Source organism: Saccopteryx leptura, chromosome 13 (assembly GCF_036850995.1).
Source record: "Saccopteryx leptura isolate mSacLep1 chromosome 13, mSacLep1_pri_phased_curated, whole genome shotgun sequence".
In the NCBI taxonomy this organism is placed as follows: Eukaryota; Metazoa; Chordata; class Mammalia; order Chiroptera; family Emballonuridae; genus Saccopteryx; species Saccopteryx leptura.
Window position 1 is genome coordinate 24,343,834 of NC_089515.1, and position 25,512 is coordinate 24,369,345.

Consider the following 25,512-nt stretch of genomic DNA (forward strand, 5'->3'; position numbering starts at 1 on the left):
ATTCACCCATACCATGACAAACAAACCTAAAAAACATTCATGATTTGTTTACAGTACTTCTGTTCTACCCTGCCAATGACTAAAGGTATATAGTCAAATACTGTTGTTTATAGTTGCTTGGGTTAGTTAATTATTTTTTTTTATACAGTATGATTAGATTATTCATATGCAGTGTAATTAGGTTCATTTGTTTGCTTTCAGGTGTTTTTTTTTTCTTTCCATTTTTATTGATTTATTTGTATTGTTATTTAACATGATATATAACATTGCACAATAATACATGATTTTGATAGTTATTATTATATAATATGTAATAGTAATGGGCTTTCAAAAGTGATAACCATACAAAGGGTGTATGAGATGTGTGACTCCCACTGATATTTCTCCAAAAATGGGTAGGTAATAAACTTTGGATTTTTCTGTAGCTATCTTGCTGAGGATTCATTGGAGTTCTTGCTTCTGTGCTTATCTTCAGTCAGTTTTTTAAATTTCAGTCATTAGCTCATATCTTTTTTTTTTTGACAGATATTCAGAGAGAGGGACAGATAGGGACAGACAGACAGGAGGGAGAGAGATGAGAAGCATCCATTTTTTTCTCGTTGCAGAACTTTAGTTCATTGATTGCTTTCTCATATGTGCCTTAACCAGGGGGCTATAGCAGACCTAGTGACCCCTTGTCAAGCCAGACTTTAGCCTCAAGGTGGTGAGCCTTGGTCAAACCAGATGAGCCTCTACTCAAGCCAGCAACCTCGGGGTTTCAAACCTGGGTCCTCTGCATCCCCGTCCGATGCTCTGTCCACTGCGCCACCTCCTGGTCAGGCAAGTTTTTAGTTTTTAATAGTGCTTTTAGTTACTTGGTGACTAAACATTTTAATAACTAATAGAAATCTTGATGGTAAGATATTTAGGTAATATTTAAAGAGAGCAAGTTGCCTGACCAGGTGGTGACGCAGTGGGTAAGAGCATTGGCCTGTGATGCTGTGGTCCCAGGTTTGAAATCTCAAGGTTGCTAACTTGTGTGCGTGGTCGCTGGCTTGAGCATGGGGTTGCCGGCTTGAGCATGATATCATAGACATGACTCCATGGTCACTGGCTTGAGTCTAAAGGTTGTTGGCTTGAGCAAGGGGTCACTGGCTCAGCTGGAACCCCCCCTACCCCTTCAAGGCACACATGAGAAAGCAATTGATGAACAATCAAGATGCTGCAACTATGAGTGATGCTTCTCATCTCTCTCCCTTCCTGTCTGTCTCTCTCTCGCTAAAATAAGTTAAAAAAATAAAGATAATTTTTTTTTAATTTCAAGTTTTAATTCAAGTAGTATTTCTTTAAGGCATGTATATTTTATTTTTAATTTGAATTACCACTAGGAGAATTTATTTGTCATCTCAGTATTTTTAGACTTTGTTTCCCTATTGCATAATCCCTATGCATTATATTGGTCAGGAGGCAGGAATGTTGCCGATGTTTTTCTTTCAAACCTCAGTTTGCTCTTAGATTTGGAATTAACCTTTAGAATGTTCTGGATTTATTCCCCCATATACTAGAGATCTGTAAATTTTTTTTCTCATGAGCTGAGTTTTCAGGCGATTGAGTAACAGATGTTTTCCTTAAAAGCAGTTAATGATCAGAAAAAAAGACTTCAGTGTGGAAATACTTTAGGTTCCTCCTGTAATACGATCTGCACATACTTTCTTCTCTTGTAGTTCAATTGTTCATTTTCGAAGAGAGGAAATAACTAACCTGATAATTAAAACAACTTTGTATCTTGTTGATTTTTTTTGCCCCCAGAGTAAACTGAAAATGATTTGGACCGACTAGGGCCGGTCCATTCTGTGAAACTCACATTGTTTGTGGTACTGTTGGCGGGCCTCATTAGGGGGTAAATTTGCTTTTTCTGTGTGGTTGCCAGTAACGATTCCTGTCTCTTACCGGAACTTGCCGTTTGGATTGTCTCCTTCCTAAACTGGCCAGTCTTAAATCGTTCAGACCATTAGTTATTTTTCCTGCTCTCCACTTTTTTTCTATTATCCTTAGGTTTTTTTCAAGTATTTAAAGCTGGGGATATTGGTGACTGAGATACTGCCTGGTTAGGGTTCGGCATTGTGCCCAAATTTGTTGGGCCTCTCAGGGCCTGAGTTCTCTATGCTTTAACAAATGAGCTACAGTTCTCAGGAGATCAGTGAAGCTTGTTTGTTGATCCTGTATTCTCATCCAGAGGAAGTAGTTCTTTGAGAATGTCTAAGGAAGGGTAAGTGAGTTTATTATTCTTTCTCCCTTATTTTTCTCAGCAGAGATGTTATAGTCATCCGAGTGAATTGGAAGATTAATAAGCAGTGCTACCAGTCAGAGTGGAGAAAGAAGGAGAGATTGAAATAAATTCAGCTGAAAGCTTACATTGTTAGTGGTTCACATGTAATATACTGTAAAGTTACTATTGCTATTTTGAAAAATAGTATTGATGATGGATAATCTTAATAGGAATTTAGTGAGTTTAAACACCTTGTTTACTTTGTGATAAACTCATTTTGTTTTTTGGTAGAAAGTATTTGTGAAGATTGAAAGCAGTCAGTGATATCTTATCTAAGAGTTTTACAAAAAAATGAGGGAATTTTTAAAATAAATTGTACCTTCAGAAAATAATGTGAAAGATTGAGTAAAAACAGCCTGTGATTTTGTTTCCTTCTGGGCATTATACGCAAAAAATAATTTTTTTGAATGCCCTATTCCTCTTTATAATGTAAAATAGTTTGGTGTTACTTTAAGATTGTTTTAACATTTCTCTTATGCTTCAGAGTCTGAATTATTACTGATTTTCTTTTTGTGACCACTATAGTAGGTGACATGTAAGTTAATATCTTCATACTGTTGACTATCTCATTTCTAGCCTTCAAGCATGACTAGAGACACATTCCCTTTGGTTAAATAGGACATAGATTTCTCAAAAAAAAAATCTTCAAAAATACAAAATTTTGATTTTGTGGAAGCTCTTAATTTTTTTTTCTTTTATTAGAAATTTTGAAGTAGTTTCAGAGCACCATGCTTATAATTTATTTTAATCTAATAATGTATTGATTATGAGCAAAATTAAATTTGTCTATTTTACTGCTATTTTTAAAACTCATTATTGGATAAAGGAAATAAATTATGGTAAAAATAATTGTTATTTTTCAACCACTCATCATATCACTAGAATTTTGAGGTTTCTTTAAATGTGAAAATTATGAAAGGATTACCTCTTCAGGTTTGTATGTTTTCTTAACTTCAGCACTGGCTACAAATCTGCACTTGTTAAACAATTTTTATGATAAAAATTATCACGAACACTGATAAGGTTGTTAGTCTTGTACACATGGTTTATAAAGCTGGTTTATAGATTTAAGAAGGAATGTATTTCTAGGTGCTGTCAAAATTCTTGGGAAGTAATTAGTACTTATTTTTTCCTTATGCTAAAGCCTATGTTAGAATTGGTTAGTTAGAGATCTGTATAAACCAAAGGACATTATAGGGGCTGAGATATTCTCTTAGGTTTATTTCTAGGGATCTGTAGGGCAATTCCTGTACTGTCTTAATAGGTAATGAATCAGGTGCATTTTAAATGCATGGATCATGTAAATGAAATCAGTTAGCTTTTATTCTCCTTTGCTATCTTTAGAAATAAATGGGTAAATTTTGTATCTTGGGATGAAAATAATCCTTACATTTACAATTTTTGTGTATGTGATATTTTGACACATAATACAGTCAGTCTGTCATTTGATATCCATGGACTATTTACCTAATAGTAATAGGAAAAGATAATTATAAGAGTTAAGTCTCCAAAAATTACACTTCTGCCTTATGTAAACATACAGTAACCCAGACTGTGGTATTAGTATAAGGATAGACTTATCGATCATGCAACTTAATAGGGAGTTTGTAGACCTACACACACACACACACACACACACACACACACACACACACACACACACACACACACTCAATTGATTTTCAGCAATTAGGCCAAAGTAATTTTTGGGGGGAAGGTGACAAAAGACAGAGGGACAGACAGACAGACAGGAAGGGAGAGAGATGAGAAGCATCAATTCTTCATTGTAGCACCTTAATTGTTCATTGTTTGCTTTCTCATATGTGCCTTGACAGCAGGGGTGGGGGGGCTACAACAGAGTGAGTGACCCCTTGCTCAAGCCAGCAACGTCTGGGCTCAAGCCAGCAACCTTGCACTCAAGCTGGTAAGCCCTTGGTCAAGCCAGCAACCTTGGGGTTTTGAACCTGGGTCCTCCTCCGCATCCCAGTCTGATGCTCTGTCCAGTGCTCCACCACCTGGTCTGGCAAAACCCATGTATTTCTTGTCAATCACACATACACACACATACACACACACACACACACACACACACACACACACCCCACAACAACATAGGTATAATTTTCATTTATAACAGATGGCTGTTGTGTTGGCTGTTGTCATTTTTTCATTTGACTATCTAAGGGAAAAGAGGTTAGTGCCTTTGACTAAATAGTTAGGTATAGCATGTTTTAAAAATTCTTGCAATGTATCATTTGAAAATTGCTGAACTAGAATGACCAAAAGAAAAACACCGACCATGTGGAGCAACTGGAACTCTCATGCATTGCTGATGAGAATGCAAAACAGAAAACAGTTTTAGCAATCTCATTTAAAGTTAATTATGAACTTACCATATGGCCTAGTAATTCCATTTGTAGGTATTTACCCAAGAGAAATGAAAGCATGTGTTTACACAGATTTGTATGTGACTGTTCATAGCAATATTATTTATAATAGCCAGTACTGGGAACAACCCACGATATCCAGTAACTGAATGGGTAAACAATTTGTGGTATATTTACACAGTGAAATATGACTCAGGAGTAAAAGAATTAATTATGGTACATATAGAATATGAATGAATCTCAGAAATGTGCTAAGTGAAAGAGGCACAAACATCGGCTACATGATGTTTGATTCCATTTATGAGAAACCTGTAATGACAAACCATGGATCAGCGATAGCCTGGGGCAGGGGTTGAGTATTGCAAAAGGACATTAAGAAATGTTTTGGATTGATTGTGGAAATTGTTACGTCAGTATATACAATTGCCAAACTCACAGAAGTTTACACTTAAAATGAATGAATTTTAAGTAAATCATATTTTAATAAATTTGGTGGGAAATAAAACTTGAAATCTCTTTAACTTGCTTATTTAACTTTTTGTTAAAGAAAGGTTATTGTTTATTCATAGTCAAGAGATTATATTTGGGGAAATATAAGTAGCATAGTATGAGTAATGCAGAAAAAAATGAACCTTCCTTTCAGTGTCATGATTGAACCCTTGTCCCCTACAGTTGTTAGAATGCCCTTTTATTGTCGTTGTTGTTAGAATGCCCTTTCATTGTTGTTAGAATGCCTTTTATTACTGAGCTGCTGTCTTAGATAAGAGGCCAAATGCTTTTATTTTAAATTCTAAATTTTAACCTCCCTTTTTCACAATAGGCATAATCAGTAACTTGTTAATTAGTCCTAATGATAGCATGGATAATTGTATTTTCTTCTCTTATTTTTATTTTTTATTTTTGACAGACAGAGTCAGTGAGAGGGACAGATAGGGACAGACAGACAGGAAGGGAGAGAGATGAGAAGCATCAATGTTTCCTTGTGGCACCTTAGTTGTTCATTGATTGCTTTCTCATATGTGCCTTGACCCCGGGGCTACAGCAGAGTAAGTGACCCCATACTCGAGCCAGAGACCTTGGGCTCTAAGCCAGCGACCTTTGGGTTCAAGCCAGCAACCATGGGGTCATGCCTGTGATCCCATGCTGAAGCTGATGAGCCTGCGCTCAAGCCAGCGACTTCTGGGTTTCGAACCTGGGTCCTCTGCATCCCAGGCTGACGGTCTATCCACTGCACCACCACTTGTTAAGGCTTTTCTCTATTTTTATCCCACAGAGTTCAACTTTGATATTTTGCTGCCTTTTCAAGTTATCCTCTCTACACTGGTCTTTACTTTAAAAAATGGGGTTGAAAAGTAAAAAAGAATTTATAGAAAAAGAGGAAAAAAGGGATTGGAAAAAGATCTGTGTTTAATTAGACTGAAGTTTTAGAATAATATATTTATTTTCAGAATTATTGATATTTCTGGTTTCTCTTTTAACTGTGTAATTTTCTTAGTTTGTTAAGTCCTCTTTTATTTCCCACCATCCTGCTCTTATTATTACAGTTTCTTCATTTGAGAAAGAGGGTGAAGGGAATTTTAATGTCTCTTAAACATTTTTAATGAATTTCCTTAAAGTTTGCTTTGAAATCTTTGATGAGAAGATGCGTGTTCACTACTCTTAATACTTTGTCACTTTTAAGATACACATATTTTCACATTTAAACATATCTGAAATTAGGCTGCATCTACCAGTATAACACTGAGAATTAAGTTGAGTTCTTGCACAGAGGATTTAATTTCTTTCAGTCATTTAGAGGGGCAATAATAACCATCCTGGTAATGTAAATTCAGACCACAAACCTACATAACTTCCTGTTCAGAAAGGGGAATTTTTTCCCCTCCTTGGACTCAGTGCAGATTTCCTTTGATACTTCTTACATGTTATAGATTTATCCTCTTATTACTTAAGGATATAGCCCTTTGATATCGTAGCTTTGAGTCTGAATTTTCTTGGGCATCCTTCCCCTTCCCTATTTCTTAATAGCATATAGTGTGGGTGAATTTTATAATTGACGGCATCTTAAATTTTAATCATCTTTAACTTTGTAACGTCTGTGGCTCCATATTCACGTTACTAGAAAGCCCGGCGGTCATACGAAATGACCGCTGTTCTAGATATTATAAATTGTAATTAAAATGATTTGTGCAAAGCTGTCTGCTAATTCAAACTGAATTACCCAGGGCAGGCGGCAAGGACGCCCCTTTGCTTACTGCCCCACGGAGTTTCCCCCTTCTACTTGCTTAATTGCTTAAAGTAGAGTGCAATGAAGGAAACCACTGGCGGTACATTTCTTAAGAGTCACCGCTAGCTCAATAAATAAAGGTGATTTAAATAATAAAATGTTAATTCACATGTCAAAGATCTCTTTGTACACAACATTTCTTGTGTAGATCTTTCCATCATTTTTAAGCTCACCTTGCAGAGGACCATCAATTATTTTTAATTTTACGTCCGTTCTTTCACGAAATCTTGAACAGGCAACATAAAGTTGACTGTGTCCAAATGCAGGCTCAGGTAAAAAAATGCCAACATGCTTAAGCGTTTGGCCCTGAGACTTATTGATGGTCATAGCAAAGGCAAGTTTTACAGGAAATTGTCTACGTCTCAATTGAAACGGCAACCCTGTTTGAGATGGAGCCAAATCAATTCTTGGAATGACATGTATTTCACCTTTAGAGGAGCCAGTCAAAGACTTAGCTATTATGACATTATTTTTCAATTGGAGAACCTCTAGTCTTGTACCATTGCAAAGACCCCTTCTGGTGTTAAGATTTCTTAACAGCATAATAATTGCTCCAATCTTTAACCTCAATTTGTGAGGTGGCATGCCAGAAGGCGGGACTATTTGAATGCTGTCAACTTCACCCCATTGGCTAGTACAGTTACGCAAGCAACCAATAAGCTATCGGCGACAAACAGACACTTAAGCCGCATATAATAAAGATTTTCACTGGTACTTCTTTATGTAGAATATTTAAGGAGAAAAATGAACATTATGATTAATTTATGTTTTATTTGAGAAATGATAATATGCTTGTTGTTCAGACTTTTAAAGCACAGACTGCTGTTTTTCCTGGCACAATCTGGTAAACAAAAAATATATTCTTCCTGAGGATTTTCCTTAGAGGAAATATTAAGACAAATTAGCAAGCAGTTACTGGCTAGAATTTATGAAAACAAAACTAATGCTAAAATATTTGCTTTATAATCTAGTTCAAAATTTCTTGTTATGTCTATATATTCATGGCATTTTTTTTCATACCCCCTTTTTTTTTTTTTTTTTACAGAGACAGAGAAAGGGATAGACAGGAACAGAGAGATGAGAAGCATCAATCATTAGTTTTTTATTGCTTATTGTGACACCTTAGTTGTTCATTGATTGCTTTCTCATATGTGCCTTGACCGCGGGCCTTCAGCAAACCAAGTAACCCCTTGCTCGAGCCATCAACCTTGGGTACAAGCTGGTGAGCTTTTGCTCAAACCAGATGAGCCCGTGCTCAAGCTAGCGACCTTGGAGTCTCAAACCTGGGTCGTCTGCATCCTAGTCCGACGCTCTATCCACTGCGCCACCGCCCGGTCAGGCTATTCATGGCATTTGAAATTAAAATTTTTAGGAATTCACTCATAAATTATGAAGTCTTATCTATATTTTTTAGATTACTAAGCATATTTTTTTTTAGTGAAGGTTGGAGACACAGAGGCAGACTAAGGCCCTGCCATTAAGTTTTAAAAATAACCACTTAATTGAGATAACAGTTCATATACTATTTAATTCCCCTTTTTAAAGTGTATATTTAGTGCTTTTAGTATATTCAGAGTTGTGCAACAACACTGTTAACTTTAGAGTATTTTCATTACCCCGAAAAGATACTCTGTACTCATTAACAAAAATTCCCCATAGCCTCTGGCAAGCACTAACCACTATTAACTTTTTAGTTTAATTTTTAATTCAGTTAAATATCGTTTGCTTTTTACAAGGCCCTATGCTAGGTGTTGGAGCTCTTTGAATATTTGGATATTCTAAATGAAAGTTACTGCAGGCACCGATATTTATATCTGTCCTATACTTAGCATTTTTTCCTAAATTAGTTTTCTAATTTTCATTTCTCATTATTTTTCTATTTCCTTTCAAGAGAATCTCTAATTTATTCTCTAGGCCAGCCATTTTCACCCTTTTTCATCTCATGGTACACATAAACTAATTACTAAAATTCTGGGACGCACACACACACACACACAAAAAAAAATTCTGGGACACAAAAAATATTCTATATTTTTGCCAATCTGACAAAAAAAATAGGTATAATTTTGATTCATTCACACCGGATGACTATATACGTAGTTGTGTTGGCTGTTGCCATTTCTTTATTTGACAGTCTAAGGGAGAAGAGGTCAGTGCCCCTACGTACTCAGGTATAGGATGTGTTAAAATTTCTTGCATCCCACCACTGTGTCTCTTACAGCATACCAGTTGAAAACTGCTCTAGGCTGATCTGTATTTATTATTATTTTGTATACTTTAACAATAACTTGAATTCTTTCTTTCAAGATAGCTTTATTATCACAAATATTTTGTTCTGATGCGTAGAAAAGAGAAGTATTAAATGTTACAGTTATATAGCATTAGCCAGTTTTATGCAGTGCCTGGCTTCACATTTTATGATCCAGTAAAGAATATGAGAACTACCTGTGGTGGTGCAGTGGATAAAGTGTCAACTTGGAACACTGAGGTTACCAGGTCAAAACCCTGGGCTTACCTCATCAAGGCAGGTATGGGAATTGACGCTTCCTGCTCCTCCCCCCTCCTCTTCAAAATGAATAAAGTCTTTAAAAAATCATTTAAAAAAAGAATACGAGAATTACGTACATATTTTATGTATATGACAAAATGTAGGAAGTGCCAAAATAAAGGATTTTACATATTCAGACCTCTAACACAGATTACAACTTTATAGAATTTAATTGTTGATGAAATCTCTTTAATTAGATAGAAAAGTAATCTGAAACCAGAAGCATTGCTTTTATATAGTTCTGTGGCACAGCCAGAATAGATTTGTTTGTTTTTGTTTTTGTTTTTAGTGAGAGAGAGAGACAGAGAGAGGGACTGATGGGGACAGACAGGAAGGGAGAGAGATGAGAAGCATCAAATCTCCGTTGCAATACCTTAGTTGTTCGTTGATTGCTTCCTCATATGTGTCTTGACTGGGAAGCTCCAGTGGAGCTAGTGACCCCTTGCTCAAGACAGTGAGCTTGGGCTTCAAGCCAGTGACCTTGGGCTTCGAGCCAGTGACCTTTGGGCTCAAGCAGTGACCATGGGCTCATGTCTATGATCCCAGTTCAAGCCAGTGACACTGTGCTCAAGCTGGTGAGCCCATGCTCAAGCCAGTGACCTTGGGGTTTTGAACCTGGGTTCCCTGTGTCTCAAGCCACCACTTTATTCACTGTACCACCACCTGGTCAGGCCAGATAGTTTCTTGAAGAAATCACTTGAGATTGCTGGGTCTTGAAAAATAAGATAGCGATAACTGAGGAAGACATTTCAAGAACAGGGGAGAGCATTGGCCCTGGCCGATTGGCTCAGCGGTAGAGCGTCGGCCTGGCATGCGGGGGACCCGGGTTCGATTCCCAGCCAAGGCACATAGGAGAAGCGCCCATTTGCTTCTCCACCCCCACCCCCTCCTTCCTCTCTGTCTCTCTCTTCCCCTCCCGCAGCCAAGGCTCCATTGGAGCAAAGATGGCCCGGGCGCTGGGGATGGCTCCTTGGCCTCTGCCCCAGGCGCTACAGTGGCTCTGGTCGCAGCAGAGCGATGCCCCGGAGGGGCAGAGCATCGCCCCTTGGTGGGCAGAGCGTCGCCCCTGGTGGGCGTGCCGGGTGGATCCCGGTTGGGCGCATGCGGGAGTCTGTCTGACTGGCTCTCTCGGTTTCCAGCTTCAGAAAAGAAAAAAAAAAAAAAAGAATAGGGGAGAGCATAAACAAAGCCTCAACGTCCATTTAGGAAATAGGTAGTTCATTTTGATTATTAGAGCAAAAGGTGCATGATGTGGAGAATAAGATAAAACTGGTTTTAGAAAGATGAGGAAAGGCCTTGAAGTCTTTCACAAATCACAAAAAAATTGTAATTTATTAGTTGGTAAGGTAACGAGGAATGTCTAAATGTTACTACGTAGGAGTGCAACATGGATGGAACTGTGCTTTCAGACAGTGCTTCTCAGGCTACGGTGAAGAACCAGGGTTTTTGTTTTTTTTTTCCTAATGTCCAATTTGAGATCAGTATACTTGTTAAATGTAGTAAAAATGAAATACTAGAAAATGAAATGTCTACTTTTTTATTAAACAAAATTTTTCTGTCAAGTTGTTATAAAAGTTTTTATACTTGCAGTTTCTGTATATACCATGTATGTCATGGATTAGTTAACAGCTGTTCACAGACCAGCATTGGCCTGTGGGCCACACTTGGAGTTGCACTACTTCAAAGCAATTAATTTGTCATTGGAGTGTAGGCAGAGCAATTGGGAGATTATTGCTGAAGTTGATGAGTTAATGCGGACCTGGACAGGTTGTTAGCAGTGTGGACTGAGTGAGAGATCTGAATCCAGAGATGTTTGGAAATTTAAATCAAGGCACATGAATGATTGAGATGAGGTGGATTTAAGGGGGAGGAAAGAGTAAAAAGATATTAACTAGGTTTTTGGTCTCTGGAAAAATAGAGTGCCAGTAGCAATAATAGGAACCAGTTTGGGTTAGATTTTCAACAAAAATTTACATTATAACATTTTTCTATTAAGTTACACACACATACACAGAGAGACACATCATTTGGTACATAATCTCAATTTGCACTCTCAAAAAAAGCACTTGTAATTATTTCTTTTCTTTGATTGTAACAAACTTTGAGTATATACTTACTCAAACTGATAACCGAAACATACCCAAGAAGATTTTATACTTGTATCCTTAGTCTCATTTGGTGTTGCAGTAACTGCTGTTGGGCGCTTGGCCAGGAAATTGTGACTCCTAGGCAGTAGGAGGGGTTAGGGATAAAGTTCACCATTGCCAAAGAAATTCTATTCCAAATGGATTTGTGTGGAGCAACAGTGATATCCAATGACAAGTTAAATTAGACACAGAAGTTTTTTTCTCCAACACAGTCCCAGAAGATACATGCTGTTGAGGGCTTGGTTTAGACTAAAAAGGCTTTTTTGCAGTTAGGTTAAAATCATAAAAAAAGTTATACCAGAGACTTGAAGAAGAATTTTGTTATGTGACTTCAAGAACTAGTTGACTCAGATAGTTTCATATTTTGCAAAACGGCAACCAGTAACAGATGAGGTAATGCTGCTTTGAATTATGAGTTAAATCTCAAAACCATTCAGTTTGCTATTTACAAAATTTCAAATTTAGTAAATTGCATGTTTATGGTCCTTAAGTATGAGAATATTAAGTCCCTTTTCTTAATTCACATTATATTAATAGTATCATTTTTTTATGGTTAATTTGTTTATTTGCATAGAATTTCTTCAGATTTCATGCCTTACTACAGTGGGGTGTGATAGTAAAAGCTGTTACATTTGTCTTTGTGTTGAAGTTTGTGCCTAGTGTTATAGTGTTCCTGTGTCTGCTAAAATTGTTTCTCTTTTTAAATGCTCAGATCTGTATCTTGCAAATGACTTAATGTGTATGTAGGAATTTCTGGCTGGTAATTGTGTTTTAAGGTTGGATGCTATAGTTCAGTCATGCTTCTTAGGGTGATGACTTTGTATTTTATATAAAACAAGCTTTGGAAAGTTAACTTCACAAATTATTCACACTCAAAGATAGAGACGGAGTATGTTTCACTAGTTAATAATTTAAAGAAATGACAAGTAAACTGGCATCTACAAAGATACAGTCAAGGTCCTGGAGCCAATAGACATTTTTGGATTCCCCAAGGCAGGTATCGTTTTGTTTTAAATGTGTGGTGGAATAGTGAGCCAGCCTTCTAATTGATATAGTACCTAATACTTTCTTTTGTTATAATAGTAAAGAATACTCATTAGTTTGAGGCCAAGAGTTTAGTTTTTCTTGAAGACTGTATCCTGGAGACATGCTATTTCTGGCTCAAGGCAGTTCTCTGCTGAAGTCAGTGCATACTTGCTACATTTGGATGTTTATTATCACCGTAAATTTTAGCATATATATTATATTGTTGTAATTATATATAATGCAGCTGTTCCATTTTGTCATTATAGCTTTTCTCATCCACTTTAGATATTTGCATATGAATTCGATTGAACTTCTTATTGCCCCCTCCCTCCCAGGAAAGTTGAGAATATATGTGAGGCTTTTATTTTGGTTTCATAATAGGAATGTGAATTAGAAGGGGAGATAGGAATGTTTGTTTCTGTTTTAAGTTCAGGAATTGCTTCTGTGGGAGAGGGTACTTATTTTGAGTGAAAATGAAAAGATAAAGGATAATATTGAGTGGGACATTTGAAACCATGTCAACAGAATAAACTTCCAAGATCAGACAAAATCGGGAGCTTTCAGGGTGGTATGGCCGTAGACTCATTCTTCTATCAGAATCAAAGCTGTTTCTTTCATTTGGCCCTACACATCTTTCCTGGATTGTATCACAAGAAAGAAAAATCTTTCCAGTCCTTCCTGCCTGAATTCCCACAGAATATTTTTGGCATGTCAGCTGTTTGGTCTCTGAGCAAGGAGTTGATCCAGTTGGCCCCCTAGCCTGAACTGAAAGTGTGTTTCAAAAGCCTAAGCTTCAGTGGTAACATTGTTTCCAGAGTTAGAAACATTACTTTGTGTCTTTTACCCCTGTTGTGACTTCAGAAGGATTTATGTAACTGGGAAAATAATGATAACAAAGTAGATACTCTTAAAATGCAGGGGGAGGTTTGGTGAAGTGCTAGAAGGGTTATGGTGATGTATTTGGGATAGTGGTATGTTTAAAAAAAGTTTTGGGTGCATGTCATTTAATCTTCAATTCCTGTATCTTTCAGCTATCCACCACTCTAGCAATTTTCAACTGGTGTGCCACAAGAATTTTTAAAACATGCTATACCTGACTGTTTAGTCAGGGGTACTGATGTCTTTTTCCTTAGATAGTCAAATTAAACAAACAAACAAAAAACCCTGGCCAGATAGCTCAGTTGGTTGGAGTGTACTCCTGAAATGCAAAGATTGCAGCACAGGTAACCCCTTGCTCATGCCAGTGACCATAAACCAGTGACCCTATGCTCATCCGGAGACCCAGGAGTTTCAAACCTGGGTCTTCCGCATCCCAGTCCGATGCTCTATCCACTGCTTCACTGCCTGGTCAGGCTTCCTGCCTCTTAGGAAATAAAAAAAGTGGCAATAGCTGTCCAGTGTGAGTGTGTCAGAATTATACCTTTTTTTTCGTCAGATTGGCAAAAAAAAAAAAAATTTTTGGTGTGCCACAGAATTTCAGTACTTCGTATATGCCATGAGATGAAAAAGGTTGAAAATCACTGTACTACTCTTTTCTTACTATTTCTCCATTGTTGAACCAAGACAAGGTAAATGTTGATTTTCAGGAAGACTAGGTATTTTTAGGGAAAGAAACTATAAATATTTTATATAACATTTCTCAGGAACTAGGGGTTTTATAGAGCTAATCTAGTGTACATACATAGCACACTGTGAGATAAGTAATGATTTTTATGTTTTCAGAAAACATCTGTGTTCAAGGGCCATCTGATTTTAAGTTCTTGGTTAAAGTATTTTTATTGATTTTAGAGAGACAGGTCAGTGGGGGAGAGGAGAGAAAGAGAGAGAGAAGCATTCAGTTTGTTGTTCCACTTAGTTGTGCATTCATTCGTTGCTTTCCATATGTGTCCTGACTGTGGATTGAATCCACGGCCTTGGTGGTTTGGGAGAATGCTCTAACTGACTAACAAAGTATTTTTAAGCTAATATTTGATTATTTGTCTGTATTTAACATTGGCACCTAAATTCTGAGATGAGAGGAAACATTTTCTATTAAAATTTAAAGCAGTGCCCTGGCCAGAGAACTCGGTTGATTGGAGCATCATCTTGGAACATGGAGATTGCCAGTTGATTCCCTAGTCAGGGTACATATAGGAGCAGTTTGATGTTTCTCTCTTTCTGTCTCTCTCTCTTTCTCTGAAAATAAATAAGTAAATAAAGCAGTAATATATGTGTTGGTGAAGAGATATTTTTTTTTCTGAAGTGAGAAGTGGGGAGGCAGAAAGACTCCCGCATGCGCCTGACTGAGATCCATCCAGCAAGCCCACTAGGGGGCAATGCTCTGCACATCTGAGGCGTTGCTTCGTTACAACCGGAGCCATTCTAGTGCCTGAGGCAGAGGCTATGGAGCCATCCTCATCGCTTGGGCCAACTTTGCTCCAGTAGAGCTTTGGCTGTGGGAGGGGAAGAGAGAGAGAGAAAGGAGAGGGTGAAGGGTGGAGAAGCAGATGGGCACTTTTCCTGTGTGCCCTGACTGGAAATTGAACCTGGGACTTCCACATGCCAGGCCAACGCTCTTCCACTGAGCCAGCTGGCCAGGGCCAAGAGTTTTTTTTTGTTTTTTTTTTTTGTATTTTTCTGAAGCTGGAAACGGGGAGAGACAGTCAGACAGACTCCTGCATGCGCCCTACCGGGATCCACCCCGCACGCCCACCAGGGGGCGACGCTCTGCCCACCAGGGGGCAATGCTCTGCCCCTCCGGGGCGTCGCTCTGCCACGACCAGAGCCACTCTAGCGCCTGGAGCAGAGGCCAAGGAGCCATCCCCAGCGCCCGGGCCATCTTTGCTCCAATGGAGCCTCGCTGCGGGAGGGGAAGAGAGAGACAGAGAGAGACAGAGAGGGGGAGGGGTGGAGAAGCAGATGGGCGCTTCTCCTGTGTGCCCTGGCCGGGAATTGAACCCGGGACTTCTGCATGCCAGGCCGTCGCTCTACCACTGAGCCAACCGGCCAGGGCCCCAAGAGATTTTTTTAAAAAAGTCAATACCTAGATCGGTGGTTTCCAAACTCTAGTTAAAATATGTAACATTCATTCCTGTATATACCTATTTATAAATTATACTACTGTCCTTATTTATATATAGTAGAAAACATATACAAATTAGACATTTTTGTTTATTAATTTTTTTAGTGAGTGAGAGACAGGGACAGACAGACAGGGAGAGAGATGAGAAACATCAACTCATAGTTGCACCACATTAGTTGTTCACTGATTACTTTCTCATATGTGTCCTAAGTGGGGGCTTCCAGCCGAGCCAATGACCCCTTGCTGAAGCCAGTGACCTTTGGTCTCAAACCAGTGACAGCCCTGGCTGGTTGGCTCAGTGGTAGAGCGTCGGCCTAGCGTGCAGAGGACCTGGGTTCGATTCCCGGCCAGGGCACACAGGAGAAGCGCCCATTTGCTTCTCCACCCCTCCTCTGCGCCTTCCTCTCTGTCTCTCTCTTCCCCTCCCGCAGCCAAGGCTCCATTGGAGCAAAGATGGCCCGGGCGCTGGGGATGGCTCTGTGGCCTCTGCCTCAGGCGCTAGAGTGGCTCTGGTCGCAACATGGCGACGCCCAGGATGGGCAGAGCATCGCCCCCTGGTGGGCAGAGCGTCACCCCCTGGTGGGCATGCCGGGTGGATCCCGGTCGGGCACTTGCGGGAGTCTGTCTGACTGTCTCTCCCTGTTTCCAGCTTCAGAAAAAAAATGCAAAAGAAAAAAAAAATTAAAACAAACCAAACAAAACAAACAAAAAAAACCCAGTGACCATGGGGTTATATCTATGATCCCAGACTCAAGCCAGTGACCTCAGGGTTGGACCCTGGGTCCTTAGTGTCCCAGGCTGACTCTTTTTTTTTTTTTTTTTTAATTTATTTATTCATTTTAGGGGTGGGGAGTAGGAAGCATCAACTCCCATATGTGCCTTGACCAGACAAGTGCAGGGTTTTGAACTAGTGACTTCAGCTTTCCAGGTCGATGCTTTATCCACTGCGCCACCACAGGTCAGGCCCAGGCTGACTCTTGATCCACTGCACCACCGCCTGGTCAGACCAAATTAGACATTTTTAAGTGATGAAATAAATATAAGATCTAATATTTTCTTTTTGCACTCCAGTAGAGTGTTCTGCATCTGCTGGTGCAGTTACTCCTCATTGAATACTATTGACCTACATCATTAATGGGGGAGGCCAACCCAGGCATCTGTATTTTTAACAGGTTTTTTAGGTGATTTAAAGCATTCTCATTTCTCACAGTTACTTATGAAATAAAAAGGTTGGTCATAATAGAGCATTAAATAATAAAGCTTTCAGTAATTTTGGTCACGAAGCCTGGGTTCAGATGAAAAGAATATACTTATTTTTAGAAATGATTAAAACTTACCCCAAAACGTCATCATGATGTAATAATGATCAACCATACTATTATATTTTTAGTTTTTCCTGTCTTCATCATGATCTTTCTGAAATTTGAATTTCATTTCTTCAAAATCTGATAATTTGTTCTTACCTGTCAGATAAAATCCATGCTCCCATAGCATGCAGAATATTCTTGATTTTGATCCCTGTTAACTTTTTTGGCTTCATAGATTTTATTGCCCCTTCCCTCCACACCTGTTCCTTTATAAAAACTTCTTTTGCAAAAACAAACAAAAGCAAAACTTAAGAAAAACTCCTCAGCTCCAACCACAATAAATGTTTTGTAGTTCATTATAAACCTTGTTCTTGCTTGGTTATTCTGCCTGGCTTGCCTTTCTTGCTTTATTCTAATGGAAAACTTCTACTCATTGTTTAAGATTCAGCTCACACATCTCTTCTGGGCTCTAAACAACTGGTGCCCTCTCTTACATAATATTTTATAGCATTTATTGAATCATTATAATTATTTGCTTATAAGTCCCTCTTCTGCTAGGCGGAATTTCTCAAGGGTAGAAATTCTAAGCTTAAACAGAAGTTTTGGCTCTGGCTGGTACTGCAGTGGATAGAGTGTTGTCCCAGAGTGCCTAGGTTGCCAGTTCAATCCCGGTTTGCTGCCTGGATCCTGAGGCTGCCGGCTTGATCCAGAGGGTGCCAGCTCAACCCTGAGGTTACTGGTTTGAGCCCCAAGAAGCAATCAGTTGGTGCACAACTAAGTGGAACAACAAGTTGATGCTTCTCTCTCTCAGAAAACAAACAAAGAGGCCCTGGCTGGTTGGCTCAGTGGTTCTGGTGTGTGGATATCCTGGGTTCAGTGCCTGGTCAGGGTACACAGAAGTGACCATCTGCTTCTCTACTCATCCTCCTCTCCTCTCTATCTCTCTCTTCCCCTTCCACAGCCAGTTGGCTTGGTTGGAGCAAGTTGGCCCTGGGAGCTGAGGATGGCTCCATGGCCTCGCCTTAGGTGCTAAAATATTGTAGCTTGGTTGCCAAGCAATGGAGCAACATTCTCATATGGGCAGAGCATTGCCTCCTAGGGGGCTTGCTGGGTGGATCCTGGTCAGGGCACATGCAGCAGTCTGTCTCTCTGCCTTCCCACTTCTCAATTAAGAAAAATTAAAAAACAAAAACCAAACCAAAACAAGACAAAACACAAAATAGAAGTTCCATGAGAGCAAGTATTGTTCACTGCCACATCCTAGTTCCTAGCATGTAGTAGGCATTCATTAAGTATTTGTTGAATGAAGCTTTATTTATGTCTTTAATATCTGGCAATCTGGTAGGCTTAAGAACCTTTGTTTATTAAATAAACTATAAATGAATGAGTGAATGAATTATTAAAATCTCTGAAATAAACTTATTTTTATGAGATTATATTTTGAAAAAGAAAAGCAGTTCTCTGAAGTTTTGACTACATGGCATTATGGTTAATAATAAAACAAATTAAGAAAATTCACATATTTTCATATAATGTCTGATTTAAGGTATAAGGAGGGCTTGAATCATTTTATTATGACTTTTTATATTGGTATTTAAATAAGATGTAAAAATGTAGCTAAAAATTCTGTTAATTTTTTTGTTTCAGTGTTAATTGAGATATCATTTTTTACTCCTTTTTTAGGGTGTTTGTGAATCGAAGTTTAGCCATGGAGAAAATAAAGTGTTTTGGTTTTGATATGGATTATACACTTGCTGGTAAGTAGCACTTTTTGATTGCTTAAAATTGCTTTAGATATATTATAGTGGTCCACAGTAGTGCAATTCAGTAAGTTGATTAGGTGCCAGAGGGTCTAATTATCAAGCTGCTTTTGTTGAGATTTGTGAGTATTGAGAGTAACTAGGTATCCTTGACATTTAGTTTGTACAGATAAGTAGAACAAGTACTAAATTATTTTAGAGACCTTGGTAAGAAATGATGGTGAAATAATATATTTGTGTATACTGTAGCTTTTATTTTATTAAGCTGTTCTTTAAGGATGTGATTTTGTATCTCTTACTCTACCATAAGTAAACTATTTTGTTTTTTTTTAGATTTTATTTACTGTTTTTTTGAGAGGATAGAGAGGGAAAAGGAAGGGGGAGGAGTGGGCAGCAACAACTCACAGATGCTTCTCATATGTGCCTTGACCAGGCAAGCACAGGGCTTTGAACCAGGGACTTCAGCATTCCAGGTCAATGCCCTATCCACTGCGCCACCATAGTCAGCAAGGTAAACGTTTTATCAGTAAAAAATTTTAATGTTATCTTTAAGACAAATGGAAAATGTGTTCAGTTTTCATTGACATGATTGTGCACATACTATGGAAGGAAAGACTTTTTAAAAACTAGAGCTATTAGCTTTGTTCAGTCTTAGACACATCTTAAACACTAACACTGCTGTTTCAATTCATTAGTCAAAAGTTGCAACATCTATTCAGAACTTAAAAAGTTTTTATTAAAATATTTGCAATCTGGTACAAATAGTAATGAAAATGTCATTTAAGAAGTAGTAGGGATGAGAGAGTTGAGCGCGTGTGCATTTAATGGATGTGCCGTGTACATGTGCATAGCTGTGACACTCAAAAGAATCAGCAATTTTCTCTAAAACATTGTTTTTAAATACACAAAAATCTTTAAATTGTATAAAGTTACTTATTTTCAGGAAACTTATATAATAGTATTAGAAAACTGATTTGTGTTTCAAATCTCAATTTGATGTTCAATTTAGACTAAAAATATAAATAATAATAATGTGCAAAAATGAATAGATGCAGTTTATAGGTACTACTTGCCACATAGATGTGGCCATGATATATACCAGTGGTAGTCAACCTGGTCCCTACCGCCCACTAGTGGGCCTTCCAGCTTTCATGGTGGGCAACCAAAGTATAAATAAAAAGATAGATTTAACTATAGTAAGTTGTTCTATAAAGATTAATTCTGCCAAACTTAGCGAAAATCCGACATAAAGTACTTGGTAAGTAATTATTATTATATGCCTTAACTTGCTATAACTCTGCTTTAAAATTTTATAAAGCAAAGTTACTTCCCTACTTTATAAATCACCATTACTATTAGAAAATTTTACTACTAACAGAGATACAAAAGTGGGAGGTAGGTATAAAAAGGTTAACTACCCTTGATATATACCAAACAAATTATGTATTAAATATATACACTGGGCCCTAGCTGGTTGGCTCATTGGTAGAGTGTTGGCCCGGTATATGGATGTCCCAGGTTTGATTCCCGGTCAGGGCACACGGGAAAAGCGACCCTGTGCTTCTCCACCCTTCTTCTCTCCCTTCTCTCTCTCTCTCTCTCTCTCTCTCTCTCTCTCTCTCTCTCTCTCTCTTTCTTCCCCTCCCACAGCCAAGGCTCCACTGGAGCAATTTGGCCTGGTCACTGAGGATGGCACCATGACCTCACCTCAAGCGCTAAAATGGCTCCAGTTGCAACAGAGCAACAGCCCCAGATGGGCAGAGCATCACCCCCTAGTGGGCTTGCTGGGTGGATCCCTGTCAGGCACATGCAAGAGTCTGTCTCTCTGCCTTCCCACTTCTCACTTCAGAAAAATACAACAACAACAACAACAAAATATATATATAAAACTGCTCACAAAAATCAGGGTATCAGGGACCATGCAGATACTTTAGTACATTTTCAGCCTTTCGTATCGTACATTTTCACCAATGAAATAAAAGTTGGTTTTACATCTCAGTTACATAGTTGAACAACTTTTTTTAACTTGTCGTTTGCTTTTCTGATGTTCTTGTTTAGTAAAAAAAATCAAATGCGCCTGGCCTGTGGTGGCACAGTGGATAAACCTTTGGCCTGGAATGCCAAGGTTGCCGGTTCGAAACCCTGGGCTTCCCTGGTCCAGGCACATACCGCAGGCAAGCAGTGAACAACTAGCCTGAAACAACTATGAGTTGTTACTTCCCATTCCATGCTGCCCTTTCTCTCCTGTCTCTGTAAAATCAATAAAGTATTTAAAAAAAAAATCAAATGCTTTTTTAAAATCTCTTCATATTCATTTTGAAATATCCCCTGATTTCTGTGAGCAGTAGATATACACTGAATTGATTTGAATTTCTTTTTGTTCCATCCATACTGTTTTTTTGGCTTTTTGTTGCCTTAAAGTTGTTTTTGCAACATTTTGATTTTCCTGATTGGACACAGGCACTTTTGGGAACACTTGTGAGAAAGCAGGTAGAAGCACTATACTTTCTCAGTAGGTCTTTCTGTCCTAATTGGGAGAAAAAGCCTACAATTTCTCTTCTTTCTAGGATTGTAGCTTTCTGGGGAAATGATTGGCAAAGTAACTGAAAGAGATATTATCTAAGCAGAAATAGAAATTAATTGGGTCAAAATGGGACAAACTTTCCCCCCCACTGGTTATTAAGACATTATTATTGAAATAGTTTAATAAAAATTTATTGAAAACTTGTAATGTGCCCAACATATTTTGTTACTGAGCATTGAAATAATTATATATTCTCACAGTATAATGAAAAAATGAATTCTCTTATTTAGTGAAAAAGTCACTGAATCGTAACCTCTAAAGTTTAAAAATAGCTCATGGTTTCTTTTTATTTGCTTTTTTTTGTGCCCCCTTTCATATTTTTTTCTCTTGTCCACTTCATATTTTAATAATTACTTTTAGTCCATACTTTAATGTACTTTGCTTATAGGTATTTATAGTAGTAGTGATTATTACTATTTATTAAGTGCTTATTATAGGCCACACTGTTTTAAGTGTTTTACATAGATTATTTAATACATGGATCACCTCATTTATGTCACTAATTTAATATTTACAAAAACCCTATAAGGACGATGCTATTATTATATCCATTTTGCAGATGACACTTAAGACATTAAGGACTTTGTCAAGGACATTTAGTTATGATATTAGTTGAAGTAAGATTCAAATCTAAGCATACATGTATATAATAAGTTTAAACTATCATTTGAATAATGACAGTTTATAGTGAGATAATTTCAAAGTAATAAGCTCCTCCTCTTAAACAAACTAGGACTTAACTACTCAAATGGGCAAAGCACTTTAAAATAGTCCTTTTGAGAGACTATACATTATTCCAACCATTTCATGTTGGGTGAAAAACGTTGTTACTCTTGTGGTATTGCCTCCATTTCATAAAGCATACAGGAAAACAAGTTTATTGACTTAATACCCTCACCTCTTTTCCAGAATGATATTCATTAAATTTATCTGTGAATAAATTGGTTATTTAAAAAGCAAACTATACTCTTACTGCTGAGGCTTGTTCCTCAGAAAACTGCCATGAAGTACACAGACAAGACTAAAAGAACTGTTTTTGTGTTTTTTAAACACTGAGTATTTGGGATAAATATATATATATTTTTTTGTATTTTTCTGAAGCTGGAAACGGGGAGAGACAGTCAGACAGACTCCCGCATGCGCCCGACCGGGATCCACCCGGCACGCCCACCAGGGGCGATGCTCTGCCCCTCCGGGGCATCGCTCTGCTGCGACCAGAGCCACTCTAGCACCTGGGGCAGAGGCCAAGGAGCCATCCCCAGCGCCCGGGCCATCTTTGCTCCAATGGAGCTTTGGCTGCGGGAGGGGAAGAGAGAGACAGAGAGGAAGGAGGGGGTGGGAGTGGAGAAGCAAATGGGCGCTTCTCCTATGTTGGGATAAATATTTGTGGAGTAAATGTAATAGACTCACAGGATAAATTCTTAGAAAGGGTCTATATTTTTTTGAAGCATTATCTGAGACATTTGTTTTCTCTGTATAATCCTTGGTACATCATTCCCTCCTTCGGAGCAATTTGTGTCACTGGCAACTTTTGTTTACTTGCCTATCTCCCCATCGGCCTATGAGTTTCTCAAGGGCAATGCCTTTCTTTTTCACATTTATATCTATTTTATGTACTCTCTGAAGCCTGGCATATAGTAGGTGCCCAGTAAATATTTATTGAATGAACAGTTTGGGTGCCTAAGTTTTAATATCTCAGTTTAAGAATCAATCATGGGGTCCTGGCCAGCAGGTCAGTGGATAGAGCTTCGGCCCAGTGTATGGATGTCTTGGGTTTGATTCCCATTGAGGGCATACAAGACAAGCGACCATCTTCTTCTCTTCCCGTCCCTCTCCCCCTTCTTTCTCTCTTTTCCTCCCACAGCCAGTGGCTCGATTGGTTCCATCGTTGGCCCCTGGTGCTGAGGATAGCTCGGTTGGTCTGAGTGTCAGCCTCTGGTGCTAAAAATAGCTCACCTGATTTCAAGCATTAGCCCCAGACAGGGGTTGCGAGTAGATCCTTTTTGAGTGCATGCAAAAGGTCTGTCTCACTATCTTCCCTCCCCCCCCCCCCACAAAAGACTCAATCATGATACTTTATGTAGTATACACTAATTATTCAAGTGAAACACTTTTAAATATGAACTTTTTACATTTTAATAAACATTTTTGAGGAATAAGTTATATACAATGAAGCCACATGCATTTAGAATTCAACAGAATGGATACACTTATGTAATCACCACCTCAATAAAGGATGTTTCCATCTTTCACAAAAGTGCCCTTATGGCCTCCTGGAAGTCAGTTCTCTCTTCTAATCCCCTTTATTTCAGGGCTTTTTCTTTTTTACTATTAATTTTACCTTTTCTAGAATGTCATATAAATGGAATCTCACAGTATGTTCTCTGTGTCTGGCTTCCTTTGCTCAGCATAATGTTTTTGTGATTCATTCATGTTGTGTCTATTAATAAATAGTTTTTTTTTTTACTCCTAACACTTGAAAACTTTTTATTTTGAAATAATTTTTAGATCTACAGAAGAGTTGCAAAAATAATAGAGTTTACCTTTCTCCTTCCTAATGGTAACATCTTATTTGACCATAGTTGACCATAGTACAATTGTAAAAGGTAAGAAATAGGTTGAAGTATTATATATGTTGGGGAAGAATACCACTGAAATGATGTGCCCTTCTCATGAGCATGATACTAGTATGCATAATTTTTTCTTTTTTAAATTACTGATTTTTAGAGAGAGAGGGGGTGGAAGGGAGAGAGACATCAGTTTGCTTTTTCTTTCAATTATGCATTCATTGGTTGATTCTCGTATGTCTTTTTTTTGTGGCAGAGACAGAGAGAGTCAGAGAGAGGGATAGATAAGGACAAACAGGAAGGGAGAGAGATGAGAAACATTAATTCTTTGTTGCGGTTCCTTAGTTGTTCATTGATTGATTTCTCATATGTGCCTTGACGGGGAGTGGGGGGTGGGGAGAGGGTTACAGCAGACTCAGTGACTCCTTGCTCGAGCCAGCGACCTTGGGCTCAAGCTGGTGAGCCTTGCTCAAACCAGATAAGCCCGCGCTCAAGCTGGCAATCTCAGGGTCTCGAACCTGGGTCCTCCACATCTCAATTTGACGCTCTATCCACTGTGCCACCGCCTGGTCAGGCCTTGTATGTGTCTTTATTGGGGATTGAACCCACAACCTTGGCATATCAGGACGACACTCTAACCAACTGAGCTACTTGGTCAGGACCAGGGTGTATAATTTTGATAGGTTGTATTTATTTGTTTGTTTGTTTGTTTATTTTTATTAAGGTATAATTAACAAAATTTTAAGATCTTTAAAGTTTAGCTCTGGTGGGTGGATCATTTGGTTGGAGCGTCATTTGGTTGGAGCAAAGTTGTGGGCTCAATCTCTGGTCAGGGCACATACAGGAATCAACAAACAAAAGTAACTAAGTGGAACAATAGATTGTATTTATTATTAGTAATATTAACCATTCAACATTATAAAATTACCTTCTTTCTTTTTAAACTTTCCCTTTTTTGGAGGGGTACCCAAATTGTTTGGGTATACCACAATATGTTTATCTGTTGATGGACATTTGGGTTGTTTTCAGTTTCGAGCTGTTATGAATAAAACTACTACTATGAACATTGGTGTACAGGTCTTTCTGTGGATGTTTATTATTATTTCTTCTGGGTAAATACCTAAGAGTAAAATTGCTAGATTGTAGGTCTTCCTTATAGGAAACTGACTAATGCTTTTTCAAAGTAGTAAAACCATTTTAAATTCTCACCAGCAAGCATGAAAATTCTAGTTACTCCTTACCAATACTTGATATTATCAGGTCTTTGAGTTTATCCATTCTAGTGGGTGTGTAGTGTTGTCTTGTGATTTTACTTTGTATTTTCTTGATAACTAGTGATATTTATAATCTCCATGTACTTATTAGCTATATATATATTTATTTTTATTTTTATTTTTTTTTAATGCCTATTCAAATGCCCATTTTTAAATTGGGTTATCTTTTTTTGTGTGTGTATTTTTCTGAAGTGAGAAGCGGGGAAGCAGAGAGACAGACTCGGCATGCACCTGACCGGGATACACCCCGGATGCTCAC

At 38.2% G+C, this 25,512-nt stretch overlaps 1 protein-coding gene across 9 annotated transcripts in view; it reads left to right on the top strand.

Moving 5' to 3' along the window:
- Window positions 1–25,512, top strand: part of NT5C2 (5'-nucleotidase, cytosolic II) — a 191,614-nt gene that overhangs the window by 129,234 nt on the left and 36,868 nt on the right. For 8 of the 9 annotated variants that reach the window (XM_066354742.1, XM_066354741.1, XM_066354745.1 and 5 more), the window contains one exon: window positions 18,752–18,825. In XM_066354742.1, coding sequence (XP_066210839.1) covers window positions 18,752–18,825 — 74 coding nt within the window. Of the gene's footprint in view, window positions 1–2,018; window positions 2,249–18,751; window positions 18,826–25,512 lie in introns of those variants that run through there. The other variant, XM_066354749.1, reaches the window with a different exon arrangement.